The sequence below is a fragment of the Vulpes lagopus genome, chromosome 10 (assembly GCF_018345385.1).
Source record: "Vulpes lagopus strain Blue_001 chromosome 10, ASM1834538v1, whole genome shotgun sequence".
In the NCBI taxonomy this organism is placed as follows: Eukaryota; Metazoa; Chordata; class Mammalia; order Carnivora; family Canidae; genus Vulpes; species Vulpes lagopus.
In genome coordinates, this window is record NC_054833.1 from 54,121,464 (window position 1) to 54,138,048 (window position 16,585).

General features: G+C 38.3%; 1 protein-coding gene across 1 annotated transcript; it reads left to right on the forward strand.

The window, feature by feature from the left end:
- The first annotated feature begins 2,262 nt into the window (after positions 1 to 2,262).
- On the forward strand, positions 2,263 to 2,448 carry LOC121500581 (metallothionein-2-like). Its single transcript, XM_041772399.1, has one exon. It carries the CDS (start codon positions 2,263 to 2,265, stop codon positions 2,446 to 2,448), a length of 186 nt encoding a protein of 61 aa, XP_041628333.1.
- Positions 2,449 to 16,585: the final 14,137 nt, after the last annotated feature.

Genomic DNA, 16,585 nt, shown 5'->3' on the forward strand with positions numbered 1-16,585 from the left:
CACCCAGAATATTTAAAAGTATAGTAGTCCATACACTAGTCAATAAAACAAGAGTCAATACATTTAAATGAATTGAAACCCATTCTGAGGATATGCTCTTACCATAGTACAATTGAGCTAGAAATTGAATAACAGAAGTCTAACTAAAGAATCATACAAATAATCTGTGGATCAAAGAAGTTATGATGACAGCAGGAAATATATTAAGATGATCATGACAAAATTACACAATAAACTTTATTATTTTTTCTCCACTGATCTTTATTCTTATTGTTTAACTTCTATTAGGTAGTGTTTAGAACATAGCACTTGGTATCCCTTTGTGCTTTAGAACTTCATTCTGGGAGAATTCCTCTGGCCCAATCACAGAGCTCAAAATTTCACCCTTAAACTGTCCTTTCTGCATTAGCACAAATCCGCCAATTTTTAAAAATACTATTGATCATATTTTTCCCAATTCTTACTATTTTTCATCACTTCCTATTCTCACTTCCTGGATGTTTACAGTTATTTGTTGTATTCCTGATAGCTGAATATGTTTGCCTTTCTATCACACCAATTTTATTTTGAGTCATCATCTCTCCCCCATCTTACAAACTATGGAACTGTAAATCAGAGTCCCTGCTGTGTTCTAGCCAAGGGGTAGCCATATGGTCCAAGCTAGGCAAATCACACTTTTCCCTCTGTGACATGAATATTAACCAAAGGGAAAGACAGTTTGGCGCCTGCCTTTGGCCCAGGGCGCGATCCTGGAGACCCGGGATCGAATCCCACGTCGGGCTCCCGGTGCATGGAGCCTGCTTCTCCCTCTGCCTGTGTCTCTGCCTCTCTCTCTCTCTGTGTGACTATCATAAAAAAAAAGAAAAAGAAAAAGAAATGTGTGGGCATCTTCATCATCAGATAAAAGTGCATCCCTGTGGAAAAATTCCCTTGTTGTGGTTCTTGTTCTATTTTTAATCCTAGATGTCTAGCATCTTCACATACTTCTGACAGATTTGTTTTTAAAATTTATCCCAGTGGGCAGCCCTGGTGGCCCAGAGGTTTAGTGCTGCCTTCAGCCAGGGGTGTGATCCTGGAGACCCAGGATCAAGTCCCATGTTGGGCTCCCTGCATGGAGCCTGCTTCTCCCTCTGCCTGTGTCTCTGCCTCTTGCTCTCTCTCTCTCTCTCTCTCTCTCTGTCATGAATAAATAAATAAAATCTTTTTAAAAAAATTTTTCCCAGTTTGTTTTTGAGGCCTGACACTAAGGAGGCCTAATGGACACAAGATATTGGTCTTCATTTACACCCCTGAGGACAGCAAGTATTCTTATGGCTTTCTTATTTGTTCTGGTAACTATTTTTCTGGTTGCTAGTTTTTCTGTCGTTGAATGCCTCTGTTTCATGATACTAGTTTTCCTTAAGAATCTTAGGATTCCTATTCTTTCAAGGATAAGTGTCTGTTTCCTTTAGCCTTCCTCTAGTTGCTATGCAGAGAGATGGAATTTGGAACTGGCCACCACATTGAGGCAGCCCCCTCATCTATCTTCTAGCCATGAGCATTCCTCTTCTCCCTCTCAGGACCTAGAACTACGCTCACTATTTGATGGGAAATCCCTCTGAAGCTCACTATTTAACTCAAGCATAGTTGGGTGGGTGGTGAGGATGATGATATCAAAAAGGCCCAATATTACCATCCCCTCTGAATGGATGTCTTCAAAAAATCCCATATAGATCTCCCTTAGACCCCCTCCTCTCCTGGGTATTCTTTGTATCTGCGTGTGGCTCACCCTCAGGACTCCTCTGGCCTTTTCTAAACAATTCACTAGAGTAATTATCACTCAGTCAATTTCAGGCCATTTTCTGTTTGGTGTCTTTCAGGAATTTCTCATAGTATGGGTAACTCTATTTCTTATTTTTCCACATTAAAAAGGATTAATTCCTTTTTTAAATACCTCTTCTATCATTTCTAAGAAGGCAAGGCAAAAGATGTTCAGTCTGCATATATGAATGAAAAGTTGAAGCAGTTTAGATAAAGAGTCATAAATACCAATGAAATACACCAAATATACTGATCTGGAAAGATGCCTGGGGTAGAGCTAGAAGTTTTGGGATTATCAGCATATAAAGGAAGTTATACAATGGGAATGCAGTACACAGTTTATATAGAGGAAGATGAATATGAGGTATTGAACCTGAATATATATATATATATATATATATATATATATATATATATATATTCTCCCACCGCTGTCCCCAGACTCCAGCCACTCTTCTTGCTATGGATCCCAACTGCTCCTGCGCTGCCGGTGGCTCCTGCACGTGTGCCGGCTCCTGCAAATGCAAAGAGTGCAGATGCACCTCCCGCAAGAAAAGCTGCTGCTCTTGCTGCCCTGAGGCGTGTGCCAAGTATGCCCAGGGCTGCATCTGCAAGGGTGCATCGGACAAGTGCAGCTGCTGTGCCTGATGTGCCTGATGTGCCTTATGTGGGGAGAGCCTGTTCCAGATGTAAATAGAGCGATGTGTACAAGCCTACAGTTTTTTTGGTGTTTTTTGTTTTGGGTCTAACTTTGACCCATTTGCTACTACATTCCTAGTTATTTTCTCTATAAAATAATGCGTGAATTATAATAAAAGCTGTCAACTTAAAAAAATAGAGATATAGAAATCTCTCTCTCTCTCTCTCTATATATATATATATAATATATATATAAACACATTATTTTTCCCATGGCTATATATGGGGCGGGGGGAATGGGGCAGAGGGAGAGAAAGAGAATCTCAATCAGGCTCCATACTCAGCACAGAGCCCAACATGGGGTTCGGTCTCACAACCTTGAGATCATGACCTGACCCACAATCAAGAGTTGGATGCTTCATGGACTGTACCACCCAGATGCCCATGAACCTGAGTATCACATTTCATGTGTGGATGATGGGACACAAGATATTAAACAAACAGAGGAAGAGTCTAAAGAAAGAGCAGTGCTAGGAGAGAGTAGGCCTACACAATTTAAATTTACAAATGTTATCCTGCTTAAATTCTAGCCCCATTTCAATATGCACCCATTAAAAGAAAACCCATTTATCTGCAAAATTCCCATATGCATCATCTGCCTGTAAACTAATTTTGGATTTTATATTTTCAAGCAAGGGGCTATTTGCAGAGCCCAGAACAACATACTGCTTCACTGATTAGATGGTCAGTAACGTTGATAATGATAATGACGATCACGGCCATGATACTGGAAAATTCTGAGCACATATTTTGGCCAGTATCGCTAATTTGTTGCTCTCTGTCTGTATCTTACATCTGGAATCTGGATATTCAGGAGTGAGTAAGTTAATCAGGCTTGGATTTTATATTCAACACCAGATGTATTTAAAGCTTTAGCTCAGATTGTTAAAAGCTGTTTTATCATAAATGACCTATACAGATTCTGGCAGAACCAACTAGGCTAACTTTACTGGGAAAGTTACATTTTTGAGGAGCTCACTACTGAATAATGTCTCAAGGGTCTCCAGGATACACACACTGCATCATATGCATGGGCACTCAAAAGTAATTTTGATTCAAGATATGAGGATGGTAAAGAGTAGCCAGTATTTGCATTGATCTACATTGAAGGCTATCTTGAGAGTTTACTATGTCTAATTGCTTCATTTTGTTGTTGCTATTCAGCTAACTAAAAAATCAATAGTTTCTCCTATTTCTCACATTATTTTTCCCATGGCTATCTAGTTGTGACTTTAAACTGTTTCTGTCTTACGTAAAAGATATCCATTGCCTGTGATATACTCAGTACTCTGAGGCTCCTGGTAATAATGAAGTTGAATCTTTGTTCTGGTAAATTTTTGGCTTCACTTCTCTTTTGTTTCTCTTCTCTGTTTCAATGCCATGAGAATCCCGTTTGAAAAATAATTCAGGCAAAAACCTTAAAATTTAACCAGAGTAAAAATATTTCCATATCAACTTCCTTATCTGGCCTTATGTATGAACTATACAGACAATTTTATCTGTATAAACACAGGTTTTAAATATAGGAAATTCCCAATATACAAGTGCATTGTGTTTTCCAAGTTTGTTTACGTGAGTACTATTTTGAACCTGGAAGGTAATTCCCCACAGAAACAATAGTATATATAATAATACCCGTTTGAGGTTGTTGTCTGACATATCACAGTATTCTCAAAGTATCTCTACAACCATTTTTTTTTACACATCTTGAAAGGAACCCCTTAAGAATTTATGCGGGTATTGTTGTTTCCTTTATATAAATGATCTAAACCAGGCTTAAAGATTAAGGGGAAGTAGAACTACACCCAATAGGAAAGTGAGGTTAAACAGTCACCAGCAAGTGACCCCTATTGACCCTTCCCCCCTTCTTCATGGGAATGTTAATCTTATCTTTTGGAGGCAAGTACCAAGAAGAGTTCCAGTGGTCTAGACCATCTGAGCTCAGTACTCTGAGGCTCCTGGTAATAATGAAGTTGAATCTTTGTTCTGGTAAATTTTTGGCTTCACTTCTCTTTTGTTTCTCTTCTCTGTTTCAATGCCATGGGATTGTTATGGGAATGTTAATCTTATCTTTTGGAGGCAAGTACCAAGAAGAGTTCCAGTGGTCTAGACCAATCTGAGCTCAACCACCAACTCATAGGGACTGACCATGGAGTATCTGACAGTTAACCTCTATCTCATTATAGTATTAAAGTCTCTGTCCAAGAAGATTTCATTAACACAGGATGCATATATAAGCATGTTTCCTAAGTACCTACGTATGACCTTATGTCCACCTCTACATATGATGGCAAAACTCCCCTTTCTGAATATTCATCCTAACCCCAAATTGAAGAAATCCACCCACCTCCAGTTAGGGAGTCACAGCTTTGAAAACTACTCCCTGTGATCTTATTTGCTGCAAATAAAATGTCCTTTGTGTGACAACTCCACCTGTGTCATTCCTACCTGTGACTCATCAAAGAGTGAATTCATGTTAGTTCAGGTACAGAAACTCCTTTCTTCTTCTACCCACAGAACACTCTGACACCAAAAGTAGAGGTGTTTTCCCACACTGACCAATTTTCCAATTCTCCCAACACCAACTGGATGTTCTACACATCAATTATGACACTAACTATCTGGAATTAGCATGAACTCCACAGTTTAAGGGCTCAGTCCCATAAGTCTGCCCCATCCCACTTCAGACACCAGTACGGTTCCAAGTTGTCACCTGTGCTTCTGACTGGAACCTCGCATTAGCCTTCCTTAGGTTCGGTAATTTATTATAATGGTTCACAGAGCTCAGTGAAACACTTATGTTTACTGGTTTATTAGAAGCATATAGATGAAGATTTACACAAGGTGAAGTCCAGTAGGGTCCTGAACAAACTAGCTTCTGTCCCTGTGGAACTGGGGTGCAGCACACCATCATCCTGATACATGGGTGTGTTCACCAATCTAGAATCTCTCTAAACTGCATACTTTAGGGATTTTTATGAAGATTTCGTCACACAGGCATGATTGTGTACTCAATCTCCAGCCATTCTCTTCTCCACAGAGGATGCAGGATGGGCCTGAAAGTTCCAAACTTTAAACTTGGCTTGGTCTTTCTGGTGACTAGCCCCCATCTTGAAGCTGTCTAGGGACTCCCAGACACCAGTCATCATATTAGCATACAAAATGACACTCATCATTCTGGAGATTCCAAGGGTCTTAGGAGCTTTGTGACAGGAACCAGGGTCAAAGACCAAATATTAGAACAAAAGATGTTTCCAGCATCCCTATTACTTAGGAAATTACAAGCACTTTAGAATCTCTGTATCAGGAAACACAGACAGAGACTATTTCTTGTGATATCATAAAATGCTGTGACTTGCCAAGGTTTTGGACCCGTGAATGGACAAGTAATAGGCAGCACTGGAGTTAGAACCGAGGATTTGGGGCTGCTAGAGAAGGACTTCCACCACAATGTGTTACCCCATAAGTGTCAATTAAGTTACTTGGGATGTTTAAAGCTTTCTCGGCAAGTGTTATACATTTTCCTTGAATGATAGTAAGAAATGCTGGAATAGTACTAACTAAATTAAAACAAATAAGATATTTGGTATCTCTCCCTACTTCCTTCCTTATCCCTCTGATGTGTCACCTGCTCTGGGGGAGTCAAGTTGCCATATTGTGAGCAAGCTTATGGAGAGGCAAATGTAGAAGAAATAGGTCATCAGTCCCCTAGTGGACAAGAAACCAAAATCTGTGAATAACTACATGAGGGGAACCTTCAGCCTCTATTGAATCTTGAGATGACTAGAGTCCTGGCCTGCTTAACTACCCTGAAATGAGTTAACAGGTAACTCAACAACATGCGCATTTCAAAAATACAAAAAAAAAAAAAACAACCCACCTTTATATATATAATATAAAGGAGAACTAAAAGGCAATAATTTACTATAATATAATGTGCATTTACTATAATATAATGTGCATTTAAATATGCAAATGCTCTTGCATGGCCACCTTGAAGACATATTAAAATAGCCAAGTGCTTGAATCTCTATGTGACTTCAGAGGCAGATGACTGTAGTTGTGTGACCTCCTCAAATTCTATAAGAATTACCATTGGTGACACAATTTTCCAAAATAACAAACAACTCTTGGTATAATAACCCAAACACTACCTTCCCTTGAAATACAGAGAAGTTACATCCCTGGAATATAGTTACAGTATTATATTGAGTTTTGAAAATTCTGATTATAGATTGGTTATTATCTATTAATTTCATTTCAGAATTGTAAAGCAGGCATAAAAAGTAATTATTATAAAAAGAGGACATTAAGCCTCATAGGGCTGAGCACTGGTGTAAAGAATTATTATTAAAAAAGGACATTACACCTAATAGGGCTGAGCACAAGCATAGAAAAAAAATGTAGTTAAAATGTTGAATCAACTTGGTAAGAAATTAAAAAAAAAGAAATCACCTCAGCGATTCAGTGCTAAATGTTGGGAAAATTCAGATTTCTATAGTGCAGGGAATTCCTGGGCAGCACTTATTGTTTCCTCTTAATACAAGCATTATACCCCTGTACTCCTGTGAGACATTGATTCTCTATAATCTGTGATGCCACAGCCCCAATGACTGTCCTCCAACCTCTTTCTTTATGACTTAGTAATTAGTCATGCTCCACTTCATTTTATAATACATTTTCTTTCTGCAGTTTTCTCCCCATGTCAACCAGAAGATTTAGTAATCCATACTCAAGCTAAAACAGAGGCTCCATGATGTTAATCCTTGACAAATTCTGGATGATTTCTAACATGGGGGAATCACAGGTCTGAAGTCAATACTTCAGACCACCCTTGGAGGATGACAAAGCAATTTCCTAGGATTGGAGTCATAATGGATTTGATCTTGATACAGTTACATAGACTTCTGTGCTTTAGCATACGCTAAATGATGTTTTATGCATATCATCTCTGATAATACTAAACATTATCAAGAAGTGAAGCTATATAAATGTCTTATGATAATCCTATAGGCATTAACCAACTAAGAAATTGTAATCTCCACAATAATGATCACAACCTAAATAAAATGTGTGAGGAATTATATTGTACTAACAGCAGCAAAAAGACAGGAAGGAAGGAGAGATGAAAGAAAATTGGGAAGGGAAGAAGACACGGTATGTAATACACAGGAAATTGCTCTGAAAGGTTGATGACTCTGGTGGTTTTCCTATGGTCAATAGCGCTGAGTAGTGAAAACCCTGGGATCATTTGCAGAAAAGCCTCCTAGTCTTCAGAACCATATTATATTGATGTAAAACTCCATAACCCAAACTTGTAAAACCTATACCCTGTATTCAAAAGCAGAAAAATCAAAGCCATCTCTTATTACACACCATTGACTTTCCAGGATAATAACACCTTGCATTCTTTTTTGCTTTTAGGCTACTTTTCCTTGCCTGTAGCTCTTTTGACAGACAAAAATATTGAACTTGCCTTATTACCTTATACTGCTCCACATGCTCAGAGGTTATTAAGATTTTACTTTTACTCAGTTTTCTTTGTAGTCAATGCAGTATTCATGAAATTCTTTGTGAGCTCTTCATGTGGACTGTGAAACTGGGCCCAGGATAAGTCTTAGCAGTTCCTTTGCCCATCCCAAGCCAAGTCGCTCTTTTAGCCTCCAGAATGATCATCACAAAGTCTCCTGAGGCCCTAACTCTTCCCTTGACAGTTCCATCAAATGATCCACCCTCCTTCATTTAAAACACAGTAGTGAGTAAGTGTAAAGGTCCTCGACTTCCCTCTTGTAGCTCAAAGTGTGGCTGTAGTTCTATCCATCTTCACCACCTTTGCTCTCATCTTGGTAAAGGGATTGCCTTACTGTGCTATAAGGTCAAGCCCTCTATCTGTACAATCTTACATCTATTCACTGCTATGTCCTGTGCAAGTATCCCTTGAATTATTTCCACTCTTATTCAATTTATTGCTCCCTGGTTTCTCTGTCTACAGACACACTCAAAATCTCCACTCCACCTCCAATTCTTCACTCCAGCATCGACATGATACTGTCCTCTTTTTGTAATTTTCATCACTTTCTGTTTTCAGAACATAATATGTCATTGACTCCACTTAATCTCTTCAATCTGCTCAAATTTACTTTTGTTCTTGACAACTGAAATGAAATTACTATAATACAGTCTTCTCACTTGCTTAACACTTTTATTCACTAACACACTGCTGATGCCTCCTACTTAGTAGATTCTCAGTATAAATCTGCCAAATCAATTAAGTACCAAATTATTCTCAAAATTTTTAGCAAATTGTTCAAAGATGTCAGTAATCAGTCCCAAATACCTTTCTAGTTCCATCTCTTGCTATTTCATATGAGATATCATTTGGGTGCTTTGTTGTTGTTTTGTTTTTTTATCAAATTGATCATACTCTGAGCTCTGTGCCTGTGTCTCATTGATTTGTTCCTGGAAGAAATTTATCTTTCCCCTTGCCTATTAAATATTATACAGAAGCATAAGAAAACAGTGGTTAAGAACTAAGCACAGGATGTCAAATCACCTAAATCCAAACCTTACCATATTACGTACCATCTGTGTTAATTATTGTTCTTACCTACATATTTTTCAAGGATCATTTGAAATGTCTTTCTTCATTATAATCACTGGGAGAGAAAAGAGCACTTCCTTCTGTCCCCACCCAGCATTCCAGGAGCTTTTGTCATCCTATGTCCTCATTACATTGGAAGTTCCTATAAGACTGGGACTGTGTCTCACTGATCCCTGTCTTCTCCCGTCTCTCCCATGGCCTCAAAGACAATGCTTTCCATTGTGTAATCACCACAGTCTTCCTGACAGGGGACATATTAGGCTCAGCTGGGTGTTGGCCAAGTGAATGGAAGCTGGAGGCAAAATCCAGGCTAGAAATTAATAGTTTCCTCCAGGTCTAGAGAGAAACAGGGAACAAACATAAGTTTCGCTTTAGACCAAAGATCATACTTTGGAAAAGCAAATCATTCTTCAAGTGCACACAACGACGGGTAGATTAGATGAAACTAAATATATGCCTACTTCAAAGTGGGGAGGTGTTAGAGTACCTCTTACCTGATGATATAGTCAAGGTGATAGGAAATTCTAAACATTCAAGTCATGTGGTCTAAAAGGTTAACTGACAGTCAAAAAAGGTACAAGGAAGGCAGGGAATATAATATCTGGTTACCAAATCTAGTAGCTTATATTTAGAAATAAGAGGCAAGGAAATAAGGCAAAAATGACTGAAGAGTCAGAGGGGTTAGTAAGTAGATTTGTAGAGAGACATGCCACTGTAACTTGAATAGTGGCAAGAGGAGACACTACTGGAAAGAATAGGACCATGACAAAAGAAGAGATTTGGTTTGAGAGTTGGAGCCCCAGAATGGCTAACAGAAACTGGAAATGGTAGGGAATATAAGCAGCACTGAGGTGAGTCCCCATCTTACAGGGCTGGAAGCCAGACATGAGCCAGGAGCTACTGCAGTCACAGGCCAGTTAGGCAAAGGTCAGAATTTTCTTTGAATTTTCTGTGGGGTTACCCACCATATCTCACCTGAAAGGCATTCCAATTGTCACACAGGTGAAGCTGAGGGCTTGAGGGCTCTGGCTCTGTGAGTCTAACTGGACTTTGGATCCTAGCTCTGCCCCCTTTTGACAGGATGTCAAAGACGTAAAATAAGTTTGCTAGTATGATTTTGGAGAAATGGGTGGGAGTAGGGGTGATGGATAAGAACTGTTCGTTATGTAACATCTGGGGGCTAACTGACAACTGGCAAGAGTTCCTTCTCATTCCCAAAGTGACTGTCACCTTCTCATCACTTCAGGAAGATTATCAGATATAGAAAGTTCTCAGACAGTTCAGGCCAGAAGTGTCTGTGCAGTTTAAGAGCACTGAAGCCAAGAGTATGTAGCACCTTTGACTGATACATAATTCACTGAAAGTCACCACTTGAAGAATCCAGAAAATAACTGATAGAGAAATATAGAGTTAGCAAAAGTTCTAATAATGTTTATTTGACTTTATTTTTTTAAGATTTTATTTATTTATTCATGAGAGAGGCACACACAGAGGCACAGACACAGGCAGCGAGAGAAGCAGGCTCCATGCAGGGAGCCTGACGTGGGACTTGATCCCTGGTCTCCAGGATCACACCCTAGGCTGAAGGTGGCGTTAAACTGCTGAGCCACCCGGGCTGCCCTATTTGCCTTTATTTTTAACCAAGCTGGTGAATGTCTAAGTGACATACATATTATCAAGCTTTATGGGGGCTGCTTGTGTGGCTCATTTGGTTAAGCATCTGACTCTTGCTTTTGGCTCAGGTCATGATCTCAGGGTCGTGGGATCAAGGCCTGCTCAGCACGGAGTCGGCTTGTTCCTCTCCTTCTGTCTGTCCCCCCTGCCCACTTGTGCTTTCTCTCTTTCTCTCAAATAAATAAAATCTTTTTTTAAAAACTTTATGGAGTATATATAATTTCAAATATAATCTCAATTTTTTATAGAAAACTAAGGATCAAAGCAAAAGAAACATGTCTAAAGTAAAAGAAGGCTATAGTAAAGTAAAAGAATGTTTTTAGGCTGAATTTTGTCTTTCCCTATATCACATTCTTTCCCTCACCTATTCACCTGTTCCTAGTGCTAGCAGATATTTTTGAAGAGAATAGAACTGCATTTCTTTGAAAATGTCCCATTTCTAAGTCAGCTCAGCCTCCTCCAGGAAGTGCAGTGAGAGGTGTGATGCTGCTGTTTTCAGCAACTGGCATGTTCAATGTTTAAAAGGAACAGCATCTGAAGATGATACCCATATGGCATCTCTGTGGCTCAACAGAAAATGAAACCACCCCCTTAATTTTGCAAATCTTCTGCCAAATAGTCTTACTCCTCCAAATTCTAACTGAACCACACAGCAATCATTAGCTACAAGGATGTATATGAAGAATCCTCCTCCCCCACTCCACTCCTGGTCACCAAGCAAGCAAGTGCTCTAATTATCTACTCCAGACGGTTCACTTTCTCCATGGAATCCACTTTGAGACATGCCATAGAATCATCTTACTTGAGTAGTTAAGTTAAAACAGAAGCTCTCAACAGGAATGTTGAGCAGGTGGTACCATCGTGCATTAGAAAAATGCATTAGTTAGGGCTCATTTTGAATGCCCATTTTTGAGGCTCATTGCTGCACAACCTTGGACAAGCTAATGCCTCTCTAAAGTCTACCTTCTTTATCCATATAATATTGATACTCAATGCTATCTCACAGGAGGTGTCGAGGAGCAAGGGAGATAAAATGTCCATCCAAAGGCAAGCAATTAAAATCTTCTTTTGCATTCTGTAAGACAGAGTAGATGATCACCATACTTATCAAAATAATCTCTTCTACTACTTGAAATTCTTAAGACAGAAAAGTCTGAAGAGAATATAATGTGTTATATCTATTATATTCAAATTTCTGGTTTTTAGGCTCTCATAAGTGCCTCGTTCTGTGCAAGTCTGTACATCCGTAGTCTCATTTAATCTTTACTGTTGTCCTATAATGCAGTGTCTTAGTGTCTTCCTTTATAAATCAAGATGCTGAGGTTATAAATTTTGTAAGCACCTTAACCAAAGTAACATAGCTGATAAGCAAACAAGTCAAGATTCAAACCCAGGTCCATCAGAAAAGAGAATTTTTCCATTACTCCTTACAACAAACATATTTCAGCTATGTTTCCATAGTAGGTGTTGTGGTATCAATGCTCATGTCCCCACAGATTTCACCCCTAAAAGATGAGGTTTCCTTACCGCAATTACTTAGGGCTATTTTTACTTCTCTGGCTGAGGAAGCATGCTTGGCATGCATGCAGAGCAAGCCAATAGTGCCAGAAAATTAATGTCCTTGCAAGCAGCCATCAAATCAATGACAGATGGGAAGCTGGAAAAAATCTCAACTATTTTACCCTTTGGTTCGGTTATTTTAAAGCATGTTCTATGGTGTCTCCTATGAGCTTCAGGGGATTTAAGCCCTGTTATTTCTCATTTGTAGGATCAGCCTACCGAAGAGCACACTATTTTTTGATCTTCTGCCATTTGATTCAATGCATTAGCTACTCAACTCCTAGAATTTTCTAGATTCACTTCTGAAATAAACTACTTGTTCCCAAACTGTTTCTTCAGGGTCTGCTTATGAAGAACCTAACTTGAGAAAGCCCCTCCTGATGAACCCTGGGACTTCTTATCTCCTTATCTGTGTAACAGATTCTTGACAACTGCTGAACTTAAGCCATTGACAAAGAAATTATCTAGGGTTAATGGGTGTATACTACTCTACCATGCTTCATCTGGATACACCTATTTATTCATCTGTCTCAGTCTGAATATCCCCGCTAGTTTGGAGGGCTTTTTGATGCTCAAGACATTTTTAAGACTTACCCATGTCAAGATGCCATAATAGTATCCAACAAAAGGCAAAGATATGAATGTTTTTGGTGATCCTATGTATATATTCTATTTTGTAACATTAATGAAATGTGGTGGAAGAACGTTTCTAAGAAGTGACTGACTTGGAATCCTATGTAACAATATCTATAGTTTATTATGATCACCTAACAATGCGCTCTGTGTCGATTTCTTTTGCTTATGCATTTGGCCATGATATTTTTATTCACATTTATAGCATTACCAAAGTTTCTAGAGTGTTTCATCTTCAGCCATTTCATTAATATCCATCATTCCTGACCTTTATTATTGATCCATAAGTAAGTTATTCTTCAGCAGAGCTTACAGATCAGTCTATAGGGAAATAAACTCAGGACTACAATTCAGGGAACATTGAGTTGAATTTTCCATCAAGGTTTGGGAAATTTAACCATACCTGGTTAGTTTCATCTCATGAGTAGCTTGTTTTCCCAAATAAACTTTTTTGAAGCAACTTGGATGACAGACAACCAAGACTATGTAAAGTCCAAAATTATGTAGAAAAGAATTATAGCATGAATATGGGGAAAATAGGTATAAGATATGGGCCCCTTAATAACACGCACAAGAACGTTTCATCAGGATCCAGTACCTGACATTAATTCCATGAAAGCAGCATGTCCACTTTGCCCACTACCCGATTTCAGGGCCTAGCTCAATGTCTGGCCCAGAGACACACTAAATTATTTGTTAAACTGGTTGATGAAGGATAAGAAAATGTGTGTTTTATTGAAAAACATTGGCTCATTCTTAAGGCATTCATGTTAAACTAGAGGCTCACGGAGGAAATCACTATATGTTAATGGCAGACTACCTAAGTTTTATTTCTGAAAAGGTTTCAAGACCTAGTATATCCAACTTTCTTTTGTGAAAAAATGAATGTCACTGTTACTTTCAGAAACAGATTTTCACAGGGAAAAGAAGCAATAAGTGATTCAATGGTAAAATCAACAACTGCCTTTAAGTGAGGCCCAGCTCACTGAGCATTAAAAGAAAGATCCCAATAAAATTAAACTCAGACACCAAACTGATCCACTTGAACCATTTTCTTCACCCTGCACTTATTCCTATTCCATATCTATGTAGCTTTTAACCTTTTGAGTTGTCTATTAGTCCATGAAATGGGTTCCCCTGGGATTTTCAATGCTCACTAATGCAACAAGATACATCCTAAACCAAAGAGTATAATACTCCAGTTAAAGAGATTGTATTAATAATGTAGTCATGAAGAGTGGGAGATGTAGGCTTGCAGTTACGGAATAAATAAGCCATGAGAATAAAAAGCACAGCACAGGAAACAGTTAACATTATTACAATAGCATCGCATGGTGACAGATGCTGGCTATGCCTGTGGTGAGCACAGCGTTGATATGGACCTGCTGGAGTCCCTATGCTGTACATCTGTCACCAGCATAACATTGTATGTCAACTTCACTTTGGTGACAAGAAAAGAAGCAAAAAAATGTAGTGACAAGCGTCTGTGAATTAATGTAGGAAAGAAAAGAAAATGGTCTATGTCAGAGCATTTTTGCTTCAGTGGTAGACTCTTGAGTCCTTAAATTCTTGTGTTTCCTGGATGCAGACATTCATGTGGGTTTCACAGCAATGGAGAACTGCATCACTAAGAAAAGTTACAATTCGTTACATGATGACAACTGTGATGATTACTATTATTATATTGTCCTGTTGCTCGTCATAGTTGCCTACAATTATACTGAGAGTGTCCCCCTGACTTTCAATACTAAATTCAGCCTTTCAATACCTCTTCTACTTCTGTAAAGTGGTAAAGAAGTAAGAACTTTTTAAACAAACCAACTAAATAAAGGACAGAGAGAAATGTTGACATGAGCTCAGTACCGTGCACATAATGCATATTTAATACATAATTTGAATTAAATTGAATTAATTTATTCAGTACTTTTGTCCAGTTTTGCATTTTTTATAAATTCATTCACTTGAAAGATAATAACTTTGAACAACTTATAGATTTTTATCCAACTAAATCATGTATATATATATTATTCTTCCTCCTGGAAGAATTTGTTTTGACAGTCTCATACTTTAGATAAGCCCATTTTGCATATATGTCATTTTTTAAGGAACACCATTTATTTTTTTAATTAATTAATTAATTTATTTTTTTATTATACATTTACTTTTTATCGGTGTTCAATTTGCCAACATATAGAAAAATACCCAGTGCTCATCCCATCAAGTGCCCCCCTCAGTGCCCATCACTCAGTCACCCCCACCCTCGCCCACCTCTCCTTCTACCACCCCTAGTTCGTTTCCCAGAGTTAGGAGTCTCTCATAGGAACACCATTTAGAAATAAATTTTCTCTTATTTAATCATGAGACAAAGATTGTTAGACCTCATGATTCAAATACAAACAGTGGCAGAGCCATGTGAATGTTTTATACCAGTTGCTCATTATTAATGAGTTACACTGCACTGAAAATAATTAGACGCAAAAACAAAACAGCTTTGCATGCATTATTGGTATGTGGTATTTCTCATTATTATTATAAGCTACCCCACTGGAACAAACAATAATGTTGCTTCCGTGCTATTTAATTTATATCCATGCATTTTCTGTTTCGGCTTCCCTCTTTCTAAGACCAAGAAATAATTCTTAAGCAGTGTGGTGTATTTCTCTGACATATGGAATGATTACTACATCTGATAATCAAATATATACAGTTCTCATTTGTTACAATTTCAAATGCACAGATATTGTTTCATGGGCAATGCATGCAGAGAAAATATAGACAAATTCAGTGTAAAAACAATGGCTCGCCAACGTTTGTGCAATAGCTCCTGAGAGTTTCCATGACCCTGCCACTCCACATATCATTACTATAAACATTCAAAATAAATAGCAACCTGGAGAGCAGAGAAGAAGGGGTAGAAGTGGAAAGCAGGGGTTAGCATCTCCCTGTGCACCTGCAGCTCACCACTGCTGCAGTCTGGTGTTGCTCAGAGCAGACTGGAAGGCTCACCTAAGTGCTTGCAAAGGCAGTCTCTTGCTTTCACCAGTGAGGCGCTGATCAGGAAAATAAAGCTATTATTAACTTATGAGCAAATCGATTTCTTCTACTCAGCACCCAGTTACCCAAAATAGTAGCACATTTTGCTATCCAAACCATTCTAATTCTTAGCACACTGATCTTAAAATATCCTTGACAGCCAGGTCCACTCCATCCATACAGAGTCAGAGGACTCAGTTATGCTAGTTGTCCAATACATATATTGATTTTCTGTTTTCTTGTCCTTATCTCTCGCTACGTTCTAAATCCTAAGACCAAAATCTGTCTTGTCTGCTGTTGTATTGACCTATCTCTAAGATCACTGAAGTTCAAAATAATTATATTTCTAGGGTGAAGTAAGTGCATTTAAATTTTTAAAATTATATTTAACATAATATTGCAAAATTTGCAGTCATAGAAAAATATCAGAATGCTTCAAGTTGTAGTGCAAGTCATTGTCTACAAGTTTGTCCACCTAAATGAGCTTCAATTTAAATCATTCTCTGTGTCCTCTTAGCAAGGAACAGCCTTTTGTGGTTTATATTTATATTCTAAAACACATGAAACAACTATTTTTATTTAGAC

What these genes read in the sequence shown, in the direction of transcription:
- LOC121500581 (XM_041772399.1), top strand. Translation starts at nt 2,263, where the DNA reads ATGGATCCCAACTGCTCCTGCGCTGCCGGTGGCTCCTGCACGTGTGCC.